The sequence below is a fragment of the Polistes fuscatus genome, unplaced genomic scaffold (genome assembly GCF_010416935.1).
Source record: "Polistes fuscatus isolate 324 unplaced genomic scaffold, CU_Pfus_HIC Scaffold15, whole genome shotgun sequence".
Classification (NCBI taxonomy): domain Eukaryota; kingdom Metazoa; phylum Arthropoda; class Insecta; order Hymenoptera; family Vespidae; genus Polistes; species Polistes fuscatus.
Window position 1 is genome coordinate 2,265,031 of NW_025113053.1, and position 14,797 is coordinate 2,279,827.

The following is a 14,797-nucleotide window of genomic DNA, read 5'->3' on the forward strand; positions in this document are numbered from 1 at the left end:
TTCAAACGCGTATTTTGAGCCAAAAAAAAATGACAAACTCTTACGTAAACTATTTCATATTTTTTTTTTTTCTATTATTACTTGTGTGTGTGTATTATATATTTAATATTGCTTAAAGGGTCTCATTAGAGTATGTTGAACAGTTGTTAAAGTTAAAGTTTTTCTTTAAATTCAAATCATTAATATTCGTAGTATTATTATTTTCTATTTTTATTATATATTTATTATATATTATTATTATATATTATTATTATATATTTATTATTTTTTATTTATTATTTTTATATAATATTTATATTATTTTCCTTTTTACTACATCTCTTTTATTAAATTTGTGTACCAATGGGTTTATCCCGTAAATAAATAAATAAAAATTAAAATAAAAAATAAAAAATCAATCTCTCTCAAAATAATCGAACACAAATTGAAATTTGTTATTATTGAAATGACGTAGTACTCGTTAACGACCTTCATTCCGATTATTTCTCGGTTTAATTATTATCTGAATAATTATACTATAAAAAGATAAAAGAAGAATCGATATAAGAAAATATCCGATATAAGTTTAATCATTTTCTTACTTTTCTATAAGAATAAAATCGTCTTATAAACTCGATATTAAATTAATCGTAACAACTTGTAGGATTTGTAGAATAAACGAAATGTCGAGTTTAAAATTATCATAAAGAATGAATAATAATAATATAAGTTAAAGTAGAAAGATGGTATCGTATTTTCTAATCTATTTCGATAGCGTGCAATGTATTTTCTCGAGTATGTCGAAAATGTTTCGAGACTCTCCTAGGATTGAGAAAATCGTTTAGTAAGTCAACTTCTTGCTAAGTTAAATGAACGTTGTACACGTAGATTGATGTATAGACCACGATAAACCTTTCTCTCTCTCTCTCTCCCCCCCTCTCTCTTTCTCTCTCTTGCTTTGATTTCTCCAAGTACAAGATATATATATATATATATATATAGGTAAAAAACCTATCGGGTCAGCTCGTAAATCTATACGATGTAAATTAAATCATCCTTCCTTGACATAAGTTTACACACAGAAACATCGCAATGTTTCGATAAATATACCACGTTCAAAATGATCTATCATTTATTTCGAGACTAACTTAAATGTGATTTTTTTACGATTTTTTATTTTATTTTCTATATATATATATATAGAAAAATATAATATAAAATATATTATTATTTATTATTTTATATATATTTATTATATTATTATATAATATTTTATATATATTATTAATATTATAATATAATATTTAATATATATAATTATATAATATTATAATTATTATTTAACATATATAATATATAATATTTAATATATAATATTTAATATATATTATTTTATATATAATATAATTATATATTTATAATAATATAAAAATATAATATATTTTTTTCTATATATATATATATATTGTTAAAATATATAGTTAAAAATACCTTACCGGCGAACCTAGCTCCCTGCAGGAATAGTAAACTGGCCCAAAGGACCATGCCGCCAATATGGCGGGCCGGAAATGGGCCGTAAGTCCCTGCAGACAGGATCCCAGGTTCCTTCCGTCCGATATTTTACCGAATCGTAGTTTTAACACCGAGTCACAACTACATGCGCGCGTACAAAAACCCGTATCCCTTTTTTTTCTTTTTTTTTTCTTTGTAAGAATAATTTTAAAAAAGGGTCTATCTCTTGGAATCGCACGAAATCACCACCCCGTTTGTTAGCTCATAATCGGAATCCTGGAAATGCCACGAACTTTCTTCCTGGAACATCGTTCACTCGTTTTCCACCAACGTGACAGCCCTTTCTTCTTTTACAAGGGACCCGTAGGGCGATGATGAAGAGGCCGATTGCTTCTTCGTCGTTGTTCTCGTCTTTTTGCCAAGGGCTACAAACAAAAGAAGTTTTGAATTTTGATTAATCTTGCTAAAAAACTATACGATCGTAACTAATACGTTCTATGTTTAATTATACACGTTTCGGACACATAAATGTTTTACAGTAGAGAGAAATATATATATTATTATTATTGAAGTTATACTTCTTTTTTGAAGTTATACTTCTTTTGGCGCGTTTGAGAAAATGTAATGGGAAGTAATTTTGTTCCGAGCGTCTGTAAAAACGACACCATGAAGAAGTTTGTCGGTATTTACGACGCGTGGCAAAGCGATTTCAAGTACATATACGGCATGAAGTTGTCTTCTTTTCTTCTTCCCCTTTTTTTCTCAAGCGGGTCACCCATCCAAATACTAATCGTACGCAGCGCTGCTTTACTTAAATGATCGAAGCGAGAACTAATGCTGTAACCGCGCCATGGCTGTTGACGCGTCAAGTAATTCGATATATCTCTCTTATATTTAGTGTGGACTGATATCTATACAGTAAGACCTCTTTTTGTGCGGTCCTTTTTTATACGATTTTATTTTTGTGCGATTTGTTTTGTGCGATTTATTTTTATGCGGTATCTAAATCTCAGCAGCGTTGCTACCAGTTTTATGTTTTCTTTCAATGTACATATACATGTGTGGACGAACTGATTACATGGTCTCCTTGACGACGATGTATCCGGACTTCGCGACGCTGTTCATCTGATTTAAACAATCTCCTAACAATTATTTCATTTGATTGAAAGCATTTTCACATCTATATTTCGCAAATAATTGATGTATTTTCTAAGTGCGACTTTTTTTATGCGGTCCCTATCCACCGCACAAAAAGAGGTTTTACTGTATTCTTTCTTATATATGTAATATATCGATCGATTGAAAATATGTTTCCTTTCTTTTTTTTTTAAAGTTATTTTTGAGGTTATTGAGGTTATATTCCTTTTGGTACGGCAAAGAAGTATAACTTCTTACGTGCGTACATAAGTACACACACCAGTTTTTATATTATATTATATTTTATCCACACCCACACACTATCCAATTGGCTAAAATAGCATTCTATTTTAGGATACATGGTTTTTCTTTTTTTTATACGGTTATTTAACTAAAAATAACTTAATATTATAATACACATAATATAAAATAGGAAGAATATATATATACAGATATAGTGTATCATGTAAAAATAAGTGAGAGAAAAAAAAGCTCAGAAAAATCTCATTTTGAAGAGAATCGCGTTTAAAAGTTTGATGAAGTACGCGTGTTTGTTATGTACGATCAATAATTGAAATCTTACGATCAAAAGATATGCTTTTACATTATTACCTTGTAAAAGATAGTCATTTTCAATCACAGAGTGTCCCACACCTAAAGCACGTTTTTTTATGTTGTTCCCTTTTTAATTGGAAAGTGGGTCGAGGGAAAAAAAAACGCGCTGACCCATCCGACGGTAAAGGGGGAGTGATCAATTTCACTCGAGGTAATGAAGATAACGTGGAACGCGTTGAACTCAATTTTTGGGTTATCCTAATCGAGAAAGATAGAAAGATATCTTTTGGGATAGATAGACGGATTAAAACTTTAGTGTAATTCGTTCGAAATAAGTTACTAACAATGGTATTTGACACTGATAATGAGTCGATATTAATTAATGAACGATGTAGACGTAACAATTGATTTCTTAACTAGGAAACTAACGAAACGTTGAATCATTAAGTCTAACGAACCTGTCCCTAAAACACCCCTAAACGTGTTACAATCTATTTTTAACATTCGCATTTCTACACGTGTTGGCAACTAAATCGATCCAAACACTCGCTACACTCTTAAATAAACTATTATTTTATATTTACGATAAATATGTGTATTCGTGAATATATAAATAAATAATCGTACGCGTTGCGAATCGATTCGAACTCACTCACTCGCCCACCCCCACGTTCTTAAATAAATCATTATTTCGGACAAATCAATTTCTATATTTACAATAAATAGTTGTACTCGTTGAATCGACATTTAAACTCATCTACTCTATTAAATAAATTATTATTTGCGACAAATTCATTTTGATATTATCAATAAATAAGTGTATGTACAAGTTGGATCGATTCAAACTAACTACATTATTAAATAAATGATTATTTTTTAACAAAAAATTATCAGCTTTTATATTTAAATATAAAATCATCATGCCGTTTTGTTCTTAAGCTATTGTTACCACTCTCCTACATATAAAATAAAAAAATAAAATAATCGTATACGCGAATTGATTAAAAATTAACACACACAAACACTCACACACACATTTGAAGTATAATTAATTTGATAATTAATTAGATAATTAATATTTACCCAAAGGATAATTATCTTCAATTACTAAACTACGAAATACATTATACTATTATAACCAATTATGTAATTAATCCTATTCGCTAATGAATTATACCTAATTTACAGCAAACTGATCTGAAATATACGTTCGGTACGGATGTTGTACCAAATTTCAACGACTTGCCGTCACTTGCACTGCCCTAGTTCGCCATATCGTACACGTTTTCCTAGTTGACGTCACATCAACCCGAAGCCCCCAACATCGGTGTCCTTAGGTAGGTACTATTTCACCCTTCGTCGTTCTTCACCCTACGTGTTTGCAATGCGAATTCATTTTTCCTTCGTTTAACTCGACTGCATTTAACCTGGGAATTCGATAAACATCTATTCCCCTAACACCCTCGTTCTAATAATTATCTAATCATCGAATTAAACGGAACAATGTAAGACTAATTGATTGATGATGATGATGATTGTTTACCAAACTCGTGGAAAAATATTCGGATCGTCTAACTCAACTTTTTTTTCTTCTTTATCCTAGAATAAGTTTATTCAATTTCGTTGAAGAAAAAAAAACTGGTATGTGTACTTATGTACGCATGTAAGAAGTTATACTTCTTTGCCGTACCAAAACGAACATAACCTCAATAACCTCAAAAATAACTTCAAAAAAAAACTTCAAAGAAAAAAATAACTTAAAGAAAAATAATTATTATTATATATATATAAGAAAGAATAAAAAAAACTGGTGTGTGTACTTATGTACGCACATAAGAAGTTATACTTCTCTGCCGTACCAAAACGAACATAACCTCAATAACTTCAAAAAAAACTTCAAAGAAAAAAAATAACTTAAAGAAAAAAATAATTATTATATATATATAAGAAAGAATAAAAAAAAGAAAAAGAAAATATCAAAATATAGATATCAGTCCACATTAAATATAAAAGAGATATATCGAATTACTTCACGCGTCAACAGTCATGGCGCGGTTACAGCATTAGTTCTCGCTTCGATCATTTAAGTAAAACAGCGCTGAGTACGATTAGTATTTGGATGGGTGACCCGCTTGAGAAAAAAAGGGGAAGAAGAAAAGAAGACTACTTCATGCCGTATACTTGAAACCGCTTTGCCGCGCATCATAAATATCGACAAACTTCATGGTGTCGTTTTTCCAGACGCTCGGAACAAAATCACTCCCCATTACATTTTCCCCAACGCGCCAAAAGAAGTATAACTTCAAAACAATAAAAAATTGTCGTATTATATATTGTTATGCGAATAGGTTCCCCAAAAAAGGGATAAACTTTGAAATATCATCTCATCTAACTCTTGCTCTCCTGGCGAGGTACTCTTTTGTTTTGTTATTTCTTCTTCTTTTTTTTTTCATAAAAATAAATAAAAGCTGATAGAGAATCGGGTAGCTTTGTTGTCGCTTAATATAGGTACGATGAAATATCGGGCGAAAGATCGCGTCAAAATCCGATATCAGTGAACTAAAAGTTAGCTTGGTATAAAGAAAGGGAAAAAAAAACAAAGAAAAAAGAAAAAGAAAATAGAAAAAAAAAAATCTGTGGCCACTTTGTTACCTAGAGCTACTCTCTCTCTCTCTCTCTTGTTTTATTGCTTCAAAAAAAAAGAAAGAAAAAAAATTGTGGGATATCGGAAATAAGGTATTACGAAGGGTTAACGGTATAGTTTCAACGTATACGTTAAAAATGAAGATATCTAAAGTATTAAAGGTTACTGGTCGATAACTGATAGATAAAAAAAAGAGAAAGGAAGAAAAAAAAATCAACCAAACACACACACACAAACAAACTATCAGATGAAACTGAGAATACAAGAATAATGAAATATCAAAGATTCATTTTTCCGGTTATTATTTCAAAAAGAAAGATAAAAATAAAAAAAAAAACAAATGACGTGGTATATAAAATTGAAGGAGAACATGTGTGTTCGATTGTTTTTATAAGAATAAAAATCGTGTCTTCTCTACTTGGAAAGTTTAATTCACATATATATATGTGTATTAATCGATAAACAATTTGTGATTGCGAGGATGCATTTATGGGGAAAACATATGGGAAAACACGTTGATGAAAAAAGGAGGGGAATCGATAGTTATCGATTAAGTTGAATCGAAGAAAACATGCGAACATGAGCTTGGAGCATTGTTATATCGGTGTAAGAACATCAGTAGGACATGTATCGAAGCAATATTCCACGTTCTGTCGAAGTGTACGACCTCGCCCATTCGTTGAGTAGTTGTATATATGTATAAATGGCGTGCGACATCTAGGCCAGTCTACTACGTCACTGACAAAACCTATATCTACAAGTGTATATATACATATTATAAAACATATTCGAAGTAATCACTTTTTTAAATCTTCCTACAAAGAAATAGAAAAAAAATCATTACTATTATCTGTTAGTTACTAATACACTTTACGTTCACATTGTAATGAACATAATATAATGGATAATGTAACGGTATCAAAATATATATATATAACATAATTATATATTATTAAATTATTATTATATTATTATTATATTATTATTATATTATATATATATATAAAATAATTATATATTATTATATTATTATTTTATTATTATTATATTATTATTATATTATTATTATATTATTATTATATTACATATATATATAACATAATTATATATTATTATATTATTATTATATTATTATTATATTATTATTATATTATATATATAACATAATTATATATTATTAATATTATAATTATAATTATATTATATAATATATATATTATAAAATACATTCGAAGTAATCACTTTTTCAAATCTTTCTACAAAAAAAAAACAAAAAAATCTTTACTATTATCTATTAATTGCTAATATACTTTAGGTTCATTGTAACGAATAGTTGTAAGTATATAATAATGATGATTATATAGAAACACAGAATACAATGTCGAAAGGAAGAGGTATTTAATAAAACGTGTGTCAATCGAGGGGTAATGAGGGGATGGGTGAGGGGGTTGGTAAAAGGGAGACAGGCCTTTTCCGTGTGTTGCGAATGCGCACTAGGTTTGCACCTTCCATTCTTCTTCCACTGTTTACTACGCGTTGAAGAAAACGCGCACGCGTCAGTTCACCGGCCAGTTGGTTGCACGGGGCTTGCACGGGGGTTGCACGGGGGTTGTTGCTGCCCTTGTGACCGAATCCAGGTCTCAAAACAATGATTAGACCGAACGTTTAAAGATTTCGATCAGTGATACGATATTTTATAAAAATCGATATTTTTATCTCGTAGAACAAATATTTGGACACGCGGGTTTGTTTATTATTGGGAATATAAAATTCTTGTCTTTAAGGGACGCGAGATAAAATAATATTTCAAATATTCCGAGAAACATTTTGTCATGCCAAAAATGTACAATAATTATGTTTTTCTTGTTTAATCGTAACGATGCTCGTAAATGTCTTACGTTTTAACCAACACACACACAAACACAGATGCACGTATGTAAATTCGGTTCGCGAAAATGAAAGATAATACCGTGTTTAGAATCGTAGAACGTAAATTAAGGTATATTATTTAAAGTTTACGAGTAAGAGTATAAATTCAAACGATATTCTGCAGAAGAAATTGGTATCGTTAAAATGCAAACGGGCTCTGTTGCAGCAACCAACGACAAGAATCGTCGATAGCCAATAGGAAAGCTCGTAGAAAGTTTAGGACTCACGGAGAACGATCCAAATTTAGATACGAACGATTTGGGAAACGAGTAACCAAGAGAGTTTTAGCTAGCTAGGTGCATTCAATGTTAACGAGCTGCGTTTGTTTATCCAGCTAGCACATTTAGCTGTCTGCTGAAAGTGGAAACCATGTAAACCTGACAAAACCAGGGCTGGCCAAAGCTGGCCAAAGCTTTCATCGCTAGGGTTGTGTGTGATCTGTTTTTTTTATTTTAAATTATTTATTAATTATTAATAATTTCTTTAATTATTAATTTATTTTAAATTATATATATTATGTAATTTTTTATTAAATTATTATATTTTATTATATTTTTATTTTATTATTATATTTTATTATATATAAATTAATTAATTTAATTTAAATTATTATATTTTATTAAATTAATTAATTTAATTTAAATTATTATATATTTTTAAATTATTAATAATTAATTATTATTAATTATTATTATATATTTTTGTATCTAAATTATTTAGACTATGGTCTACTAACATCGTATGCGTTTTAAGAGTGATGATTGAAATTGAAATTGAAATTGAATTTCAAATAAGCATGAACAATACTAATAACATATTCGATATCGTGTTATTTTAATAAGGGAAAATAACGATTTCTTTCTCGCAAATTTACTTAGTATTATAAATAAAACGATATATCCTTTTGAAACACGTTGGAAGAACATCGTTGGAAACACGACTTTGCAAATTTTCTACAAGCTTTTCGTATCGCAGTTCTGTACGTGCTCATGGTTATATAATTAACGTATACTCTCTATCATTCTCTCATTGAAATCATATAAAATATCGAAGTAAAATGTTCGCTAACACAATTATTATTCTTTTTAACCATTTCGTAATATAAAACGTTATTTTCCTCGACGAACTTCAACCCCTTTTACCTGTGCATTATCTCTAACGAGAAGTTCTCAAGGACAACTTTTATTAATATCGATCGTGATTACTATAATATCTCGAGAAGTTTTTTTACGAAGCTTTTACTCGTGTAAGGATAAAGACTAATAAAATAAAATAAAAAAAAATAAAAATGCAGCAATCTTTTCACGAGGAAAATGTAAAAAATGCAGTTCTCGAAAAAAAACATATAATAATAATTCATTATGATGGTTTTTGTTATCATTAATTATACTGACAAAAAACCACAGGAACGAATATATATATATATAATAATAAATTTAATATAATAAATAAAATTTAATATAATTTATAATATTAAATTAACATAAATTTAATAATAAATAATAATAATAAATTTAATAATAAATATAAAATAAATTATATAAATTAATATTAATTAATATAAATAATTGAATTTAATATAATAAATAAATAAAAAAAATATATAATAATAAATTTCATTTCATTTGACTTCCATAACCTTTTGCCATTTATTTTCTTGGTAACAACCCGAACAAATTGCTACTAACACATGCGCGCCGAATAAAATATCGATTTGTTTTATTATACTTTGGTCAATTTCCTCGACTATTATTCCTATGATATTTTCCACGTTATTTAGGAAAATTATCCAAGAGGAAAAGAGAAAAGGAAGAGGCAAGAAAAAAAGAACAAACAAATATGAACAAAACTATTCTGCTGCACTCGTGCAAATGATAATCGGTAAATGTTCCAAACATAAACACACACACACACAGAGAGATACACACTCGTATAGAGAAAGAAAGTAGAGTAGGGGGAGGAGAAAGGGGACGAATGACTCAGAAAGTATTCATGGATCAAATGCTATTCTTAAATGTCTGACAAGACCAAACGGTTGAATTAACGTGTTGTACGAACACAAGTGCATTGACTTTTTATCAAATGTATTTTATCATAATGTAAAAATTAATATAAACGTGTCTGTGTGTAAGTATAATAATAAATATATATTAAACTTGTTAAGAATAAAATTTATCACTAATCAATTTGTTCTAATGTCTTCTTTGCTTGTTTGTTTATCAACAAAAATACAAAATCTCGTCATAATACATTGAAAATTTTCATATTTGTTTTTAATATTACTTAACGAAATATCGATTCATTGTTCTATTAATAATAATAATAATAATAATAATAATAATAGTAATAAAAAGAAAAAAAATAATGAGCGAAAGAAAGAAACAAATTTGAATGTTATCTTCGTCGATTATAACACACACACACAGTTTTATATTCATTTCAAATAGAAAATCCGCATAATTACTTAGGATTTCGATCGTTGAAAAGTTTAACGTTCGTAACAATAAATATAAAGTATATCACGTAATCGTTCCACTATCGCGTGTCTATCTGACATTTATATAAAGAATAAAAATTGCAAAGAAGTCATCCGACAAAAGTATACTACGTATTGCGACTCGAAAAAGCGTGAACAAATTTACGATACACGAAATATTTTCTCTAAAGTAAAAGGAAGAAGATAAAAAAAAGAGAAAAAATAAGAAAAAGAAAAACTAACCACAAAAAAAAAAATAAATAAAAGAGAGTACATTTTGATTTAATGTGATTTTCATTAATTTTCTCTCTCTCTTTATCTCTTACATTATGTGTTATATTATTCCCGTAATTTATTCTCCGTATCATTTTGAAATCTTACCGTTTGTTATGTTTCTATTCATATCTTAATGCATTAAACATTTTTCAGTCATTAATTTGATCATTGCGGTAATTTCTTTTCTTAACCTAACCATGTTATATATGAGTCATGTTATTTCTGTTATTATTATTCTTGGTATCATTTAATTATTAAATCTGATCCTTCGTTGTTTCCATTCATATATGTTAATGCATTAAACATTTTTTAGTAATTAATTTGACCACTGCAGTTACTTCTTTTTTTAACCAAATGATATTATACGAGTCATATTATTTTTATTATAATTCTTGGTATCATTTAATTATTAAATCTGATCCTTTGTTGTTTCTATTCATATATGTTAATGCATTAAACATTTTTTAGTCATTAATTTGACCACTGCAGTTATTTTTTTTCTCAACCAAATGACACTATACGAGTCATATTATTTCTATTATTATTATTCTTGGTATCATTTAATTATTAAATCTGATCCTTTGCTGTATCTATTCATATATGTTAATGAATTAAACATTTTTTAGTAATTAATTTGACCATTGCAGTTATTTCTTTTTTTAACCAAATGACACTATACGAGTCATATTATTTTTATTATTATTATTCTTGGTATCATTTAATTATTAAATCTGATCCTTTGTTGTTTCTATTCATATATGTTAATGAATTAAACATTTTTCAGTAATTAATTTGACCATTGCAGTTATTTCTTTTTTTAACCAAATGACACTATACGAGTCATATTATTTTTATTATAATTCTTAGTATCATTTAGTTATTAAATCTGATCCTTTGTTGTTTCTCTTAATATATGTTAATGAATTAAACATTTTTTAGTAATTAATTTGACCACTGCAGTTATTTCTTTTTTTAACCAAATGACACTATACGAGTCATATTATTTTTATTATTATTATTCTTGGTATCATTTAATTATTAAATCTGATCCTTTGTTGTATCTATTCATATATGTTAATGCATTAAACATTTTTTAGTAATTAATTTGACCACTGCAGTTACTTCTTTTTTTAACCAAATGATATTATACGAGTCATATTATTGTTATTATTATTCTTGGTATCATTTAATTATTAAATCTGATCCTTTGTTGTTTCTATTCATATATGTTAATGAATTAAACATTTTTTAGTCATTAATTTGACCACTGCAGTTACTTCTTTTTTAAGCCAAGTGACATTATACGAGTCATATTATTTTTATTATTATTATTCATAGTATCGTTTAATTATTAAATCTCATCGTTTGTTTTTTCTATTCGTATCTTCATGCATTAAACATACTTTACCATTAATTTGACCATTGCAGTAATATTCTTTTTTCAAACAAATCGTGTTTTCTTAATCAACTTAATCCTATTTCAAAATTTTCCTTTTACATACTACAAAATATTGTATATAAATAAGTATTAATGCATGTATTTGATGGAAAATAAAAAAATAAAAGATTTAGACGAAATTAGATGCTTTTCTATCTTTTTTTTTCGTTAATACTATGTACAGAGATTTTTATATATACATACATAACCTATACACGTATATACTCAAAGATGTATATATATATATATACAATTCGCTTAGGAAAAGTAAATGGATGGTAGAAAAGCAGAAAAGAAATTCTCCGCGATGAAAAGTTTATTCTAAAAAGTGAAAATACGAATTCGTTGAATGGGAAAAAAATATACGACGATTTCATGATTTCCTGTAAAAGTAAAAAAAAAGAAAAGAAAAAAAAATAGAAGAATTTATCACATTTTATAAATGTATACATCTTCGCATTCGATTTACGATTTTACTTTATTCTATTCAAATAATGTTTAAGTATAATTTTCGATTCGTTTAGACTATTATTATATGTTTCGATCAATTTATATAATTATATTATATTTATATAACTACACAAAGTTATATAAATTGATTAAATTACGCAACTTTGCAATTGTTTGTATTGAAAATGGTATAACAAAAATATCCAAATAAAAATAGCAAATCGATTATACAATATCCTTTTATTTAACTAACTGTGGTTTATATTTGTTATGAAGCTTCTTTTAAAACGTTTTACAGTTCACTACGACATCTATAAAAATCACATTAGGATGTTACGATATCGTAAAAAAGAACCTAAACGATAGATAAGAGTCGTGTGTACGTTGTATATTGGATGGAAAATCGTATTTTAACTCGCGATCCCAAAAAAAAAAAAACGAGAATTGCGTTCAACCATTTGGATGATATCAATTTAACGCGAATTTTCCTACCAATCGAAAATTTATATAAATAAAAGGACGAGTAATTTGGATTTTGGAATTGAACGTATTTATAAAAGGAAGGTAATAAAAAGTACCCGTAAAAAAGAATACATTTTTCTTTTTATGAGAATAAACTTCGTCGAGACTCGCAATTCGTTGGAAATATAGGACGAAAGAGAAAAATTGAGGAAAGGGGAAAACAAAAAAATAAACGAAACGTATAAAGAACTCGTAGGAACGACTTGGCGAAAGTTTCTCATCCCTGAAGTAAGAAAAATTGTTGGGGTCATTTTGAAGGGCACGGAAGATACTCCATTAGAAGAAAAATCAGAGGAAAAATATTAGAGTAACGTGTTGCTTTCTCTCTTAGCGTAATAATATATTAAAATACAAATGAATCTAACAAACAAACAAACAAACAAAATAAAACAACAACAACAATAACAATAATTGTAATTTAAGTGTTTTTCCTGAAATTTGTAGTCAAAAAAAAACAAAAAAAAAGAAAGAAAGAAACGAATTAAATGAAACAAAAATTCTTACCTTTCGTTATTTTCGAGATGTTGAGCATGATATTCCTGATGATCTATCTCGCGAATGTTGTTTTTTTTTCTACAATATACGACGAACATCGGAGAATCTCATGGAGTAAGAAACCAAAATTTAGATTAAAAGAAAATGAAAGAAAAGGAAAGGAAATTCGTGTTGAAAGTGTAAGAGGGGACGGTTATATTAAAAAGAAAAAAAAAAAAAAGTACTAGCGACCTCGTCGTTAACAATTCCTACAGATCCAAGTAGAAAGCTTGAAGATCGAGGGGAAGAACGTAAGAAGAGAGGAGAGACAGTGCTCGTTAATGTTGAAAGGATTGCAAAGGGAAAAGAGAAAAAAAACATGAGAGAAAGGAGAACCGATGAATCATTGGTTCGACGTGAACCGTTGCTATACTCCTTTTACTTTCTTCTTTTCTTCTCTTTTGCTGACAAAAGGGAAGAAAAGAGAAATGAAAGAGAAAGAAAGAAAGAAAGAGAGAGACAAAAATAAAACTGGTAAAATATTTAAGTGAAAAAAGAAAGAGAAAAAAAAATAATAATAATAATAATAGAATATTCCACTCGGAAAAAAAAGCACACGCACACACAGACACACACGCACGCACACCACTGACACCGAATCCGAAAAATAGAATAAAAGAGAGATTGAAAGAGAAAAATAGAAATAAAGAGAGAGAGAAAGAGAGAGAGAGAGATAGAAAAAATGATTGACGGACAGAAGAAGCTGGTGGTCCGAAATTCGCAACACGGCTTGTACGAAGGAAGCGCCAGCACTGAACGCCGGGGTTGCCGTACGTGTGTAGTAGAGGGGCGAGTCGACAACTAAAAAGAGAAAGAGAAGGGGTAGAACACGGCAGAGGGATGAAGATTCTGCCTGGCATAGCCGCCCTTCCTCTCCTTGTTACTGGTGCTGCTGCTGCTGCTAGGTAGGGTACCAGCAGTGTTCTATCCGGTGGTGCTGATCCTGCTAGTAGTAGTAGTGGTGGTAGTATTCGTGATAATACTATTTATGCTAGTAGGTATTGGTAGTCCTACTATTTATGCTGGTGCTGGTGCTGGTGCTGGTAGTGGTTGTTGGTGGTACTACTATTTGTACTGGTGCTAGTAGAGTACTGACGATTTTCTCTTGATAGGAGGAAGAGTAGGTGAATACAATCTTCTATATACTGATGTTGATGGTAGTGGTGTTGATGGTAGTGATCATCTTCTGGATCTATGTACGTGCATATATGCATATATATATATATGTAGCTAAAAGTACGTATAGCGGAGAAGTATTCGGAAAACTCACCGTACGGAGCCACCTGCTTAAGCTCGTTACGTTTATACCTGCATATATATATATATATATATATTATTACTGAAG

The 14,797-nt window shown here is 28.7% G+C and overlaps 1 protein-coding gene across 3 annotated transcripts in view; it reads right to left on the minus strand.

Annotated features, from left to right (window-relative positions):
- Nucleotides 1-14,304, minus strand: part of LOC122514743 — a 38,829-nt gene extending 24,525 nt beyond the window's left edge. Inside the window, exons 1-3 of one of the 3 annotated variants that reach the window (XM_043631757.1) lie at nucleotides 14,148-14,304; nucleotides 13,423-13,491; nucleotides 1,476-1,916 (exon numbers count right to left, since the gene is read on the minus strand). In XM_043631757.1, coding sequence (XP_043487692.1) covers nucleotides 1,476-1,524 — 49 coding nt within the window. In that variant the 5' untranslated portion in view covers nucleotides 1,525-1,916; nucleotides 13,423-13,491; nucleotides 14,148-14,304. Of the gene's footprint in view, nucleotides 1-1,475; nucleotides 1,917-13,422; nucleotides 13,492-14,014; nucleotides 14,034-14,147 lie in introns of those variants that run through there. The other 2 variants (XM_043631760.1, XM_043631759.1) reach the window with 2 other exon arrangements.
- Between the last annotated feature and the right edge of the window lie 493 nt (nucleotides 14,305-14,797).